Source organism: Ziziphus jujuba, chromosome 6 (assembly GCF_031755915.1).
Source record: "Ziziphus jujuba cultivar Dongzao chromosome 6, ASM3175591v1".
Taxonomy (NCBI): Eukaryota; Viridiplantae; Streptophyta; class Magnoliopsida; order Rosales; family Rhamnaceae; genus Ziziphus; species Ziziphus jujuba.
Genome location: NC_083384.1, coordinates 31,717,445 through 31,733,722, shown reverse-complemented (window position 1 = coordinate 31,733,722; position 16,278 = coordinate 31,717,445). Strand labels below are relative to the sequence as shown.

Below are 16,278 nucleotides of genomic sequence, written 5' to 3'. Positions count from 1 at the left end.
AAAGAAAACACCCACACACACACACAAATCTTTAATGAATCTTCCCTCCTTTTTGTTTTCTTTTGTGTAGAAAAATTTAATCTTAAATTTAGATATGTGAAAATTTGAACTAGCCAGATAAACAATTTTTTTTTATTAACTAGTCGTAGCTTACCTTGTGTTATACAGAGAGCGATAATTGAACCATTAGAAAAAGCTAAGTTGGATGACTTGTCCATTTTCCACTAATACAACAAATATCATTCATAAAGCTCTCTCTATCTCTATCTCTGCTGTCTATGTGCAGCGATCATATGAAATTAGTATTAACTCTCAAGGAAAAGAGAATGCAAATACATGTACATTTTAGAAAAAGACAAAAACATCTTACCTCATATGGCAAGTGGACATTAAGTAGTGGTCCTACAGCAGCGTAAAAATAATAAACTTCAATATTTGTTTTGGCCATTTTCTGCAATTAACACTTAGTTATTAGGTATATCCATATTGAAAAAAAAAAAAAAGGTGAATTGAACATACGACATTAGAAATAAAAAGATAAGATTAATTTATTGGATAATGTAAACTTGTAAAGATTTTAGTTCATAAAATATATTAAGGGAATATATCATTTACACCTCTTGAGATTTGAGATAAATACTTCCAATAAATCATCCATCCACTAGTTGACAATTTTAATTACCATTATATTCTTAGTAAAATTAAATTACCTTTACATGTTTTTTTTTTCTTTATGCACAAAAATTAAATGTTTTTTTGATGATTTTGTAAAAATTAATTTGAAGACTTCACAATTTTATTAATACGAACTTTTAACTAATTTTATTTAAACTGTGATAGTTTTTCTGTGAAAAAAAAATTATGTAACGATTGTGATAAAACCTTTTAAAACTAAGTGATAATATGTCAAATAAATTTAAGTTAATGTATTAAAATATATCATAATTTGTCACATATATTTAACTAAATATATTATAATTTTTCAAATATATTTAACTAAATATATTCGTAAAATATATGACTTATTTAAAAAATCTTATGTGATTAAAATTATGGTTTTTTTTTTTTAAAAAAAAAATTTATCGCATAGTTTAAATAAAATTTAATTAAAAATAAAAAAGTCAAACTTTTTAAATTAATTTTTACAAAAAGAAAAATAAAAATTTTAAAGATAATTTAATTTTATCAAATGTATAAAAATAATTTTAATTATCATTAAAGATTTGGATGATTTATTTAAATCCTGATAGATTGTTTTGCATTTGTCCAATGTTTCTGTGTATTAAAGTCCATTTTATTTGGGATAGAAGAAGTTAGAAGCGGGATCAAGTATGTGTACTCAAGTAATTGGGCCGAGTAACTCTGCCCATGCTGGTGAACGCAGCCTGGTCCAGGAGATTAGACAGGCTCTCTTTAGGTGAAATAGTACAATCCAAACCCAAACAAGACTTGTGCTACATTGTATTTCTTTTTTCTTTCTTTTTTTTCTTTTTTTTTTCTTTTTTTTTTTTTTGTTTTTTTTCAAACAATGCAGCATTATAATAAACCATATGAAAAATGATATGCATAATTGCATTCATAAAGTCACACTTATAATTATTACAATTGCAATAATAAGAATCTACTTGACACGAAAATTAGTTCACTTCCATTCAAATTCGACACTTCTTTAGGCTTTAGCGCATATATATATTGGGGGTGACTGTAAATTCCATTTGATTTGAACCATCATGAGTTGATATCAGCCTTCCCACCAATATCGAACCAAATAAATATTCCTTCGCATAAATATTAAAAAATATTCCTAGAAATAAGTGGCTGAGGTTGATCCGAATTCCAGTAAAACTGCTATAAATAATTGAAGCAAGAGTACATTAATTCTCTGCATATATAACCAACCATGAAAGAATACACCTTTTACATAGCAATGGTAGTGGTTCAATTAGCATATGGTGGATCAAACATTCTCATCAAAATTTCGCTTGACAAGGGACTCAGTCAACTTGTTTTTGTGGTATATAGGCATCTGATTGCCATGCTTTTGCTAGGACCCTTTGCTTATGTCCTTGAAAGGTAAGCGACCTACTCTCGCCCTGAAAAAGAGCTCTGATTAATTCTGTCTCTCTATCTTGATCAGAGACACTTCTTTTTTTTTTTTTGGGGGTTTTGGATTTAATTCTAATAATATTATTAACTTAGAATGAGTATTTGCTAAATGCATGCAGGAAGCAGCGGCCTTCACTCTCATTTTCAATAATTACAAAGATTTTTGTGCTTTCATCACTTGGGACTACAATCCATCTGAATGTGTACTATGCTGGTTTAGCATATACTTCTCCAACTGTTGCAAGTGCCTTAAGCAATGTTTCCCCAAGTTTGACATTTATCATTGCGCTTCTTCTTCGGTACCGTATATTTCAAGCTAACATCTTCTATTGCTTAATTAATATATGCAATTGTCTTTGTATCGTCGAGAAAGAGAAATAGAGTGATTAAATCCTTTGTTAATTTTGAAAATATCGATGGTTATTATGAAGTTCGTTTTACAAAATCGTCATAAAAAAATGAAATGGTGGCTTTTGAAACGTACATTGAAATTTTTTTTTTTTTTTTTTTTTTTTTTTTTTTTTTACTTTTTCTTTTCCTGTCATTTATAGGAATATGAGAATATTAGGGTTGTTAACAACTCAAAAGAACAGGACTTATTCCCTCTTCATTTGTCCGATTGGATTTTGGAAGTTCTGTTCATTTCTTACTCTTTCACGTCATGACTACAACTCATCAATTCAGAAAATTAAGCCCTGCTCATAATTAATCATCAGAAAAAGAATAAATATTTGATTAAATATATTTGGTAATTTTGTTGTAATTTGAAGGATGGAGAAAGTGAAGATTGCAAGCATGAGAAGTCAAGCAAAGGTGTTGGGCACAGTAATTTGCATCTGTGGGTCTCTTGTTTTTACGTTCTGGAAAGGAGGACACCTTTTGAAAGGTTTTGTAGAAAAGCCACTCATAAACATCCATGCTGGATCTGTAGGTGATTTTAAGCATAGTAAACAAAACTGGATCAAAGGCTCAGCTCTTATTCTCATTAGCCACATTGCATGGAGTGGATGGTTAATTCTCCAGGTGATTAATATTAAATTAATTAATTTTTTTGTTTTTCAATGTATGCACATAAAAACGCATTAATTCATGCATTAATGTTATTTAATTAATTCTCAGAAAACTACTGGCTTATAATAATTAACATTTAACAGGCCGTAGTCACGAAAGTGTACCCGGCTCGACTATCATTGACTACAATGATCTGCTTCTTCGCCGCACTGCAGTCATGTTTACTTGCCCTGTTTTTTGATAGAAAACCCACTTCATGGAAGCTGGAATGGGATGTCAATCTTTTAACCATAGTTTACAGCGTGAGTAGTATTTTCTATTCGTGGACCATGTGTTCTGACATTCTTGTTTTTTGTCCATATATATATATATATAATAAGTTACATTTGTTTGAAGCAATCGAATTAATCAAATAAAAGAAATTTGCAGTGGTTCATAATCTGATGCATGTGGTTCGGTTACTTGATTACAGGGAGTCGTGCTCTCAGCTTTAGTATATTACCTGCAAACATGGTGCATTAGTAACAAGGGACCTGTTTTTGCTGCAATGTTTAGTCCACTACTACTAATTTTCGTGGGAATATTTTCAGCAATTGCTTTTGCAGAGAGACTTCATTTCGGGAGGTGTGCTGAAGATGATTACATAATTTATATTATTATAAGTAATTTAGATGTCTGCTAATTAATTATATATCTGAATACATATTTTATTAATAATTGGGCTAATAATAGATTTTTCTTAATATAATGGGTGATAAATGCAGCCTAATTGGAGCGTTTCTCATCGTTGCGGGACTGTATTTTGTACTGTGGGGCAAAAGGGCAGATAATAATTTTGTGGTTGGACAATCCGATCAGATTGGAAAACATCAATCTGATGATAGCAAAGTGCTGGAGATTTCCCCAAGGATGTCTCAATGCTGAATCTTGCCTCTCCAAACGGAAGGAGTACTAACTGGGGAAACTTTAATTTGATCCATTGTGTAAACAAATTAGTCACCATGGAATCTTGTTTTTCTGTCCAAATATATATATATATATATATATATATATCAAACATCAAAAAATATATTGTTTCAATTTCGCATTATTTTCCTGTATATATACATGTATCATAAGTGCTCTCCATGAATGCATACATACATGATATTCTCTAATAATTTGTAAACCTCCATACAAACATGCACATGCTCAATTAAACAATGTTTTAAAAAGGAAATATCAATCATATCCTTTCAATTTTATCCTATTTTATTCTAATTATAGTAAAACCTCTATAAATAATTATCCATAATAGTATAAAAGAATCATTCATATTCATTTATTGATAAATAAATAATTTATTGATTTATCTAAATATTTATTAATTTAAAAAATTTTATACTATTTTTTAGAATCAATTTTAAAAACTTTCTAATATATGTTAATAAAGGAAAAAACCAATAAGGCTTGATCATTTCTATAATCATGAGATTGATCACAACGCAATCAACAAATAAAAAAAAAAAATTAATAGACAATTTCACCATACAACAAAGTCTACTGATATAAAAAATAAAAATACTAAGTAAAACTTTCTTATTATATATGGTAAATGTTTATATATATTATTTATTTTGTTATAAGTTAATCAATTATACATTTATATATTCAATGGATCTTAAAAAAATTTAAAAAAATTTATTATCTTATACATTTAATAAATTTATTTATTTAATATACTATTCCAAATTGGTACTAAATAATTTTATTTATTTAATAAAATTATTCATTTATGTCAGGACTATCCAAAATTCCTCACCGGAATTCTAGACAAACCCTGATTCCAGGAAAATCCTACCGGACTCTCTAATGGAAAATCTGGCAGAACCTCCTCTAAGGGTTGGACTTACCATAATTTTCCTGCACTGAAAATACACTTCTATATACACCATCTTATTCCTCACACATTACTACAATTTAAGTTCCACAAATGGTAGCACTTCGATAACAAACTATATAAAAAGGCTTATAATGGAATTAATTTAGTAAATAACCAATTAAAATATACCATCACAGATTCTCGTCCGCTCACACCACCCACTGAATGCTGCACATGTCAAATACACTTTAAATATCGTTTTACAAATACGTTAATGCGTAACATAGAAAGAAAGGTAAACTACATCACATTAACAATAAAAAAAAAACAATAACAAACGTTTTAACGATGATGGTATTGAGGTAACTTGCCTGAGGGCTATTATATTCCCATACATGTAGTAATGCAACTTGCCTGAAGGCTATCTCACATGCCCAGAGGCTACCACTTGTCCGAGGACTATTATACTTGTCTGATGGCTATCTTTCTTGCCCGTAGGCTATGATACTTATCCGAAGGTACCATATGGTAGTAATAATAATACAAACAATAACAAAATTAAAATTAAAGATCTCATAATAAGGTTAATAAAAATAATAATCAATATTATTTCCTAAAATCTCAATAACTGAGAATAGCAACAACGATGATACTTGATAATAGTTTTATTAATAAATACCATTGATAATAACAATAATATCAACTATAATCGTAATAATGATAATAATAGAAATTGGAATTACAATAAAAATAATCATTATAAATAATAATAATAATCCCGATAACAATGACAATAATGATTAAATAAACAGTCAAATACCATTAATAGTAATAAGGATATAATAACATCGATTAAGAATATTAGTAAGGAAATTAAATCACAAATAGATAAAATAACATAAATACATAAAATTATATCTTAAAATCCATAGCATAAAATGAAATATGCACGCTCATAATGGAGATACGTACGATACCTTCTGACATGCTACGTGATCCATGATTCCAGCTGTCGCCGGCACCTTGCTACCAATACAAACCAGGGTGGTTACCTATATTGGCCGTCTGATCCCCTAGACTTGTAGGTAACATGGTTATGAGGCTAGCTCTACAAGGACCACCTTTGTTCGCCGCCTCCGTATGGTGCAGTATATACAGTATAATATCAAATACTATAACATATAAATATATGTACGAACACACACACACACACACACACACATATATATATATATATACTTGATGCACCATACTATATACCAGTGGTGTCCGAAAGTATCCAACGTTTCGAGCATCGACTGACGGAAGGTTAAAGAGAGAAACTTGCATACGGTCGCTTCGGCGTCCCGACAACGCCGCTGCTTAAACCGTCATCCCGGCCATGGATGGGGGCGGCTTATGGCCGATATTAAACTTGCCTACCCTCGGTCCGATGGCAACTCACGGGAGACATTACAACTTGCGCGCTTATCATAATCACATATACAGTACAGAACACTGGTACGTGTATGAGTGCATCTAAAATAAATAACCATATTTATTATTAAAATACGCAATTTTTCCAAAATTTACCGTGGAAATTATACAATTTTTCAAATTCACATTCCCACATTTTTCCTTAATATTTTCAGCATAAGTCCACCGATAATATATATAATTTTTCTCACATCACAAAATCCATCAATACAATTATACAAATAATTTTTTCCCAAATCATAAAATCAATTAAATAATATTCCAAGGGCATAATTATATAATTTGAAACCACCAAACTTAACCAATATTTTCCTCGAAATATTTAAAGCCAAATCATGCCCAAAAATAATATTAAAATCCAAGTACACTTAATTAAATAAAAACACCTTGCTCATACGTAATGAATACAATTAAATCATAATAATAAAAATCAAGAATTCCTTAATAAACCAAATTTCCATTTAGCATCAATAAACATAATAAAATTTAAATCATAATTTCATAAAATTAGTCTCTTCCACAATAATTCAATATAATCAATTCCGTAAACTTTCAAATTAATTCATACTAAATGTCAGTAGAACCACATACAATTCCACAAATAATTAAGCATATAAAGATACATTTTATTAGTTGTCATAACTTCACAGTAACTTACTAGTAAAGTTAACAATAATTTAACAGCAGTTTAAAATCTACAGCTTTCCAAACTGAAGAAAACATTAATTCAACCCATATTTATGTAATTCAACACAATTGGACATCATCAATATAAATAACAATTATTTAAACATCACACATATATTTTTCAGATTACCACATTAAAATAATATTATTTTATCCAAAAATGGCATCTTTCAAAATACTCGATCACAATTCACAAATAAGGTACCAAATCGAAGCTTATAACGAGGACATCAAGAATATACCTTCAATTTGCCCCACCACCGCCGGAGATGGCCGGAATCCCATCGGGGAGTCACGGCCGGTTTTGAACTCCACAATATCCCACAAACGAGTGAGGTTTGAGCCAATTTGAGCTTGGAAACGGACTCAAGGGGTTTAAATTGATGGGAATGGACTGGTTGCACGGTTGCTAGTGGCCAGAAAACCAGTCGACGGGGAGGAAGCCGACTGCCCGCGTTACGTGCCGATCCTGGCACGTTAGCCACTCCACAGGCCGGAGATTGAGTGGCTGAGGTCGTGCCATTATGGGTCGTCGGTCTGTCCAGCGCATGTGGCTTGCTACCATCCGCATAGTGGTCAATCGGCCGGAGATGAAGGAGGAGGAAGGTGGACTCGTCGCGGGGGGGGTGGAGGAAGAAAAAGAAGAAGAAATCGTGCCCCCCCCCCCCCCCCCCCCCCATGTTTTTCCCCTTTTCCCTTTTTTTTTTTCCACGTGGGGAGAAGAGAAAAGAAAAAAAAAGAAAAAAGAAAAAGAAATAAAAAGAAATAAAATAAAATAATTATATAATATTAAAATAATATTGTTGTATAAAATAATAATAAAATAATATGGTATTTAACCATAGCTGACATGTGGCATCTCACCGTTGTGATACATGGCACCTTTTATTAAGTCACACGTGGCACACCGTTCACATATTTAAAAATAATATTAAAATAATATTGTATTTGAAAAACTATACAGGTCCATAACTTTCAAACCACATCTCTAAATTGGACATGCCACTAGTTTACGGACTTGTATCGATGAGTACTTCACAACCATGCATGAGTCAAAGCTCAACTTTACATGAACAAAAAGTCAACTCTGGCAGCCATTGGACAGTTTGGATCTCAATTTATTTTGCTCACAACTTTCAAACCGTAACTCCGTTTTTAACGTGCTACTAGTTTACAAACGCATACCAATGTGTACTTCATAACGGTACCTCAGTCAATCTAGAATTCCATCTGAGTCAAAAAGTCAACTTTTGACCCTTTCGGTTGACAGTCAACGGTCAACCTTGATCAAAGTTGGAAAATTTCCGTTGTACTTTGGGACGAATGTTACATTTATCAAACATTTATTTATCAAGGTTTTATTTATTTAGACTACACTTTTAGAAAAGTATTATGAACCCTTTTTTGTAGTTACTATATCTATTAAAAGCTAAAATTATATTTTTTTACAATATTATTCAATCATAAAATACTTCCTTTTAACCTTTAATTGTTAATATTAACTTGCAAGAACTAACAAATAGATTACTCGATTCTAATACATATAGTTAATGATAATTTTTCAAAAATATGAAATTCAAGTGTAATTATATATTGAAAAAAGAAGAGAGCTAAATGAATTTGCCCCGATTTGAAAAAACCTTATTATCATATAGAGACCTTGAGTATACTGTTCACTTTCACAAACAGAAAATTATCACTAAGGTACGCTGTTAATTGGCCTCTTAATTTGGAGTTTCGTTCAAATCCTAATACTATATACATATGGAATCCATGTAGTTTGAAATATGGAAAACATTTTAGATATTCACAAAAAAAAAAAAAATTCTCATTTTAGAGAGATTATATATATATATATATATATATATTTGTAGATAATTTTTTTTTCCTTTTTTTATAGCGAGTAACATATGCAAAAACATATATACATATGTACATATATATTAAATTAATTAAAGAGGTATAGAATATAAATTAACCGATCTTATGTTGAACTCATACTATTCCACCACCATAATAATAATAAAATAAATATATATATATATATATATATAGGATTTTGCTAAAATGGACCACTGGATGCGGATGACCAATTTCTATTTTAAAAAGATAGACATTGGTGGTTTTCACTCATAATACAGTGGTTCGCTCTAATAAAACCGTATACATACATACATACGTATATATATATATATATATATATAATTCACAAGGATAATATACATTACATATACCCACTCAAACATATTAAAATACCTATATTTGTGAGTGGGGAAAGCCTGGATTGATGAATGAATTTTAATTAGGTAAATATTTAATTATGTAAATCTTTATTTTGGATATATGAAGATTACAACCTTTGCCATTAAGCCCGCTTTTATGTAGGAGTACCTTTTCTTTGTTGTTTTTTACTTCACTTTTGGGACTATATTATTAAATATGGTCCACTAGAACCTATGTCCATGACTTGTCCATGTTGTATTGACACCAACGCTTCGAAAAGCTCTCTCTTCCACTACAGACATGGAGGCATATATAAATGCATACACACACGTCATTAAGGAACCAAAGCACAAAATTCTCAGCCTTTTACAATATTCTAATGTACTTTTTAAATAATATATATATATATATATACACTCCACTACACTGGTCCGAGAAGATGTGTAAACGGTCACTCTATAACTATAAGGTAGCAATCTACATGAGTGGATGTATATATATAATTTTGATATGTTAAAAAATATAGTTTCGTCTTATATTAGACAAGGGTTGCCATTTTTTCAACTAAAATTTCACTATTAAATCATTAATTAAGATAACACATTCAGTATTTAATTTTAGTATTTAACTTATTAAAACATTCTCATCTTACATGAGAAATATACCTAATAGATCATTGTTACATATATATATATATATATAATTTTTATATTGGAAATATATCCCCAATGTAAGATGCAAACATGTTAATATGTTAAATGCTAATGGTGCCACTAAAAACCCTAATTGGACAACTAGCAAATTTTAACACTTAGTACGTAACTATGTGGAAATTATGTTTCCAATAACGCAAAGCATATATATGAAGTTTTAATTTGTTGGGAACATGATTTAAATTATGTTTCCAATAACGCAAAGCATATATATGAAGTTTTAATTTGTTGGGAACATGATTTAAGATTACAAGTCCTAAGTGTTGGTAAAAGTCCAACTAGGGTTTTACTATTAAATTTTTAATTAACATAGCATCTTCAACCTTTAAAAGTCTATAGGTTCCTACACTACATATAACATACATATACCAGTTAGCGATGAATTTTCTATTAAGATCTTTATCATGAATTCATGGATTACTTTAAGGGTTTAAATTTAAAGATGGCCTAGTGATCTATATGAGTTAGTTAGTAACTAAAATCCTGGAAGAGCAAAATAAACTTTGTCTATACTATTTAAATTTAAAAAATAATTTTATATTTCAACTTTTGAAATAATTTAGAAGGTGAAAATTAAGATTTTGGTAGAAAAATCACCAAAACATCATAATAGGTGAATTATTATATATTATATACATATATTTATGCGTGAAAATGACGCACCTATTGTTGTGTGTGTGTGTGTATATATATATGTATATAGAGTGAGAAAGAGAGAGAGAGAGAGAGAGAGAGAGAGAGAGAGAGAGTGATCGGCAAATGTTAATTTCAAAAACTTCAGCATTGAATCACTATATAATAGGTCTAGATAACTTTCAAAGATAATATTTTTAGGGTGACGCTTTATATACCAATATTAGTAATTCAACAAGTTTTTGGATGGATGGGGATTTTTTAATTTTTAATTTTTTTTTTTCATCATTAACGCTATTTAAACCTAGAACCTTACATATGGGGGTATTTGAATATTGATACTGGATTGTGTTTGCCTTAATTTGAGTAGGAATCTTTAATTAAGAAACTGTTTAAATAATATATAACAAAATAAACATTTCCATTGCAATGGTAAACAGGTCTTGAGTTTTGATATGCTTAATAAGCATTTCCACAAAGCAAAGGTTAACGATGATAAGCTAACAATGAAGTTCGTTTTTTCACCATCTTGTTAATTAAGCTTATATGGATTTAATGGGTAAAAAGAAAAATTGAGCGTTGGTCGACTGACATTTTGCGTACTGATCACATGAGTCGTACATTGTTAACATTAAACCCAAATCAAATTCACATATTATGAAGAATTCAATTACAAGAACACGAACAAGTTTTTGAAATTTATAGAATAATGTCAAATTAGAAATTGCATATAGAAACATCACCATCCGCATTAATGGGTGAGTCAGAAAAACAGGAGTCCATGGAGTAAGTGGTGAAAGTGACTCAAGCGTATTATGGTAAATGATTCAGATATTTTTGCAGAGAGAGAGAGAGAGAGAGAGAGAGTCAGACCATTAAAGGCCTTCAGTGTTTCATATGTAACAGCTTCAGAAATTGATGACAGAATGAAGCACTCCACGATGCAATTGCAAATGCAGCCCCCCTTACACTCACACTTCCCACCACCGGCCCCTTGTCCTCATCTCGTCCATTGCCTTCTAAATCTCATCTCTATTACTCTTAATAATAAGTTTCCTTTTCTCTGCAACTGCCATCATCTCTTCCAAACAGTTTGAACTCTCCTCCACATTCATTTTGAATTAATATTCCCAAAATGCTAGCGGTTACTCTGACTAGTTAAGGAACACAAACCAAGCTATTGAAATATGTTATATGTGTAATGCATGTTATATACATATATGTAATGCATGTTATATATATATACACACACCAGCATCACTGGCTCATTATCATATACTATATTCGCCTTATCGGTACTTCAATTCAGAATCTAATTGTAACTTATTTCTAATTCTTTCTGTATATCTATATATATATATATATATATATACACATTAAATTATAAAATTTTATACTAGCAGAAACCTCAAGGAGAAGAACTGCATAAATAAATAAACAAAGACTTGATCTGGACCTAATATATGCTAATGAAAATGCATACAGTTCAAGGTATCAATTTCAAATAATTATCACTCATTCTAGATCTGCTCGGATTTTGAAGTAAGTGTTCTGAACAGTAACGTATCAGATCAAAAGCAATGAAGTTTCAGCTGTAGCTGCTGAACTACAACTTGCTTATGCACATGACAAGACTTGAAGATGCAGCCAAAGTCAGAGATGCGTCCGATCTATCACATCTTATTTCATTTTAGTGAAAAATATACTTTCAATCTATGAATCAATTTTTATATGCCACAACATCATGATAATGAACATTCAAAATGGTCATCAGGAGGTTGCTTGCAACTTGGTTGCTTCACATATTCATCTTGTCTCTCTCATTCACCCTTGGAAGCTTACTTTGTTTTCATCTTGGTAAAGGTCATCTGAAAGATCATTCTGTCACCTTTTTTAATTCTAAAGAAAGTGACTAAATGTATAAAAGACGAAAAAATAAATAAATAAATAAAAAAAAAAAAAATATATATATATATATATATGTATATATATATGGAGTAAATCGTGCAAATATTATTGTACATAAATCAAAAGAAAATTGATTTAAAAAAAAAAAAAAAGGTAAACAAAGGAATACTAATCTGAATGAGGGAAATCAAGGTCTAGAGTACTCCTCCAACGATCCATTAAATCACTGACTCCTAGCTAGCTGACCTAACATATACGTAAGCCAGGATAAAAGAAAATTCTTGATCCGGCCCATTTAAATAAATCACATAAATAATCTAATTACTGAAAACTATAGCAGAAAGAAATTGAATTAAAACAATGAGGGTCATAGAGCTCTGAGCTCCAACAATCCATCTACATTGATCGCTAGTAACAAAGATGCAGAAACAAAAACCAGGAGGAAAAAAAAAGGATCGACGGCATTTATATACATATATTTCAAGCGTTTTAATCCATTGAAAAAGAAAAGCGTTGCGATCAATATGGAATTTTACAGAGAAAGATGGATGTCAATAGTGCATTAAGTAAGAGATAAATGTAGTCACAAAAACAAGGGTAGGAAGAAACTCTGAAACCCTAATTAAGTAGAAAGTACAAGAAGGGTGAGTAAAATGAAAGAAAGAGCGAAATGAGAGGGAGTAGTAAGTAGATTAATAGGGGGTGAATAGAGCAGAAACAGACAGAAAAGATTCTTGAAGCCATCATGAAAGAAATCGGCCCAATGATGAAACTAAAAAGACTTAAAAGGGACTGACAGAGGGGAAAAAGAAAAAACAAACGCCCCTGCCGACTGATCCATGAATTTTAGTAGAGATAATAAAATAAAAGAGTAATGATGATCTTTTCCTACTTCCGTCAGAAAAAAATAAAAATAAACAACCGAGTCAAATACCATCATCATTACACCAATCTGCTGCTCGTGTGCACAATGAGGTACCACAATTTCTCACTAATGACTAAAAACAGAAAAAAATAAAAATAAAAACAAAAAAGAAAAAGAAAAAACCGTATGAAAATAAAACATATATGAACAAGATCTAACACATAAATATATTTGTTAGACTGAAAATTTTAAATCTGTATGAACAAATTAAAGGAAATAATTTTAGTGACTTACCTTTGGATCAACGCAACAATGTCAAAAGAAAAGAATTAGATATGAGTGGGAAGCAATAATTGGGGGGAATGAAGCCTGGTCCGACGTCGCTAACTAAATAAGAAAGAAAAGAAAAGAAAAGGAAAAAAAAAAATCTATCAAAAGCAGATTGAGATAATCAATCAGAGATGTAAGTAACATCTAGTTAATGGCCTCGAGCCAGACAACATTCCCCTCAAAACACATAGCTTTCCTCTTCAATTCCTTCCTTCCTTCCTTTCCTTATATAGTTAAAAAGTCACATAAATAATTTCTTCAGATGGCCATGGGGGCGGAGAGGGAGAGAAATTAAGAGATTGGATCTTTTCGATCATATGGAGGTGGTGGTGGTGGTGGTGGTGAATGGAAGAAAGAAAAAGTAAGAATAAAAATAAAAATAAAAGGAATTGAAATGTGTGTTTGAGTGAGAAATGAAGGAAAAGGGATAGAGATAAAAAGGATGGGAGGGAAGGGGGGGAGAGAGAGAGAGAGAGAAAGATGGGAAGGAAGGAGGGGTGAAAAGGACAAACAAAGTAATAAAAGTAGCAGACCCCCCTCTGACCCTACCAACTGCGTCTTGGGTTCCAGAAATGACCACGACCCCCACTCTTCTCTCTCTCTCTCTCTCTCTCTCTCTCTCTCTCTTCTCTTCCTCTTTCTCTGATCTATCTAATCTAACCATGCAAATATATAACATATACACAACACACACACCATAGCCAGGCCCTCTCAAACACTCAAGTAACTTTCCTTTTTTTCGCTTTTTATCACCTGTTAATCCCAAATCCCACATCTACCGGGAGATTTTATATATCATCATGACCTAATCATCCCATCACTTATATCTATATATATATATATATGTAATGTGTAGCTACCAAATATATAAACATTTCAATCTTAACAATTAGCTTTTCTAGGTGCTTTATGGTAAACCAAAAAAAAAAAAAAAAGCCACTTTTAAAAACCATATATATATAGAGGATTGAAATAAAGAAAGAAAGAAAGGATGGAGATGAGGATGAGACACAAAACTAGTAAAAGAAAGAAAAGAGTGAGTGGGTTTAGTTGAGCTAATTCACCGACCCCTCTAAGGCAAATACTGAACTGGGTCCTCCTCTCCTCTTATCTTTTTTGCCAGCCTTTCTAACATTATTTTGGGGCTGTAAAATTTTTAAATTTGGCAAATTTTATTTTTTAATATATATATATATATATAAATAAAATAATTATATCATGAAAAGGGAATCCCTCGTTCAGTGCGTTTCTTTTCTTTTCTTTCACAGATTGTTTTTCTACGGTCGCGGGGGATTCAAGATGACGACACGAGAGTCAGACAAATCAAAACTTGTGTGGAGGTGTAGACGAGTCAGCGTTTTTAATTCGCATTCTTTTCAGGTGCTCTCACCCCCACTCTTCATAATGTGCTCCTCCCATCCTGATTCCAACGACGACATCACCTACCTATTCTATTCTATTCTATTCTATTCTCAATTCCTAATCTAATCTAACCCTACATATTCATTCATTTATTGCAAACCTTTTTCAAATATGTCCACCAATTAACAACATTTTCATTTCAATTATAATTATATATATATATATATATATAACAGAAAATATTTCACATCAAGAAATAACTAACATATATATATATATAACAATAAGAACCACCATTACGTGCACAGAGATTATTATTATTTGAGTTGTATCATACCATACCTATTCGTATTAATTAGAAACAAAGGGGTTACCTACATTTATGCAGCTATGAAAATTTATTACCTTATTTGTCTATATTAGGAGAAATTTGTCAGTATAAAAAAAAAAAATATATATATATATATATATATATATACACAGAAGAAAGATACAAATTGTCAAATCCTTGCCAACTACAAATTGACATCTCGTATAATAATTTAACATATACTATAGCACCTAGTTAATACAATTGTCAGTAGCAGCCAGCTTTATAAAGACCCTTCCCTCGAACCAAATAATAATAACTAATACATAGGCGCGTCCCAAACACCACATAATCTATATATAATCTGTGAATACTTGCAATATATATCTATATATATATATATAATCTTTCAAATTAATTTGATTTTAAATTTTGAGAATCTAATTAAGATATATAGATTGATAACGTTAACTCATAAATTTTAATTTTCAAACTCAAAAATATTTATAAACTTACATTGATCAATACCAATGATTATTTTACAAAAAGAATGTTAACAAATAAATATAATCTTCTATCCCTCTTAATTTAAAATATATTATAATCTCTATCTAAATATGAAAAAAAGGGTAGAGGATTATATATTGAGCATGTGAAAGTTTTCTAAATGTCTAGGAATTAGGCAAGTTTAGGTCTAAAAAAAGGGGGGGAAAGAAAGACATGTAAAATTAGGCAAAAATATCAAATGGGTCATTGGATTCTGATTCACATTTATGCCACAATTGACCTCAAG

The 16,278-nt window shown here is 30.7% G+C and overlaps 1 protein-coding gene and 1 long non-coding RNA gene across 2 annotated transcripts; one reads left to right on the top strand and one right to left on the bottom strand.

Annotated features, from left to right (window-relative positions):
• The first annotated feature begins 1,882 nt into the window (after window positions 1-1,882).
• On the top strand, window positions 1,883-4,239 carry LOC107430051 (WAT1-related protein At5g07050). Its single transcript, XM_048464182.2, has 6 exons — window positions 1,883-2,073; window positions 2,226-2,405; window positions 2,877-3,129; window positions 3,261-3,419; window positions 3,590-3,741; window positions 3,882-4,239. The coding sequence occupies exons 1-6, from the start codon at window positions 1,901-1,903 to the stop codon at window positions 4,039-4,041; spliced, it is 1,077 nt and encodes a 358-aa protein (XP_048320139.2). The 5' UTR covers window positions 1,883-1,900; the 3' UTR covers window positions 4,042-4,239.
• Window positions 4,240-11,332: 7,093 nt separating this feature from the next.
• LOC112493418 (uncharacterized) lies at window positions 11,333-14,895 on the bottom strand. The gene is made up of 2 exons (XR_003057894.3): window positions 13,778-14,895; window positions 11,333-12,578 (listed from the first exon to the last, which is right to left on the bottom strand). It is a non-coding gene; the product is annotated as an uncharacterized LOC112493418 (long non-coding RNA).
• Window positions 14,896-16,278: the final 1,383 nt, after the last annotated feature.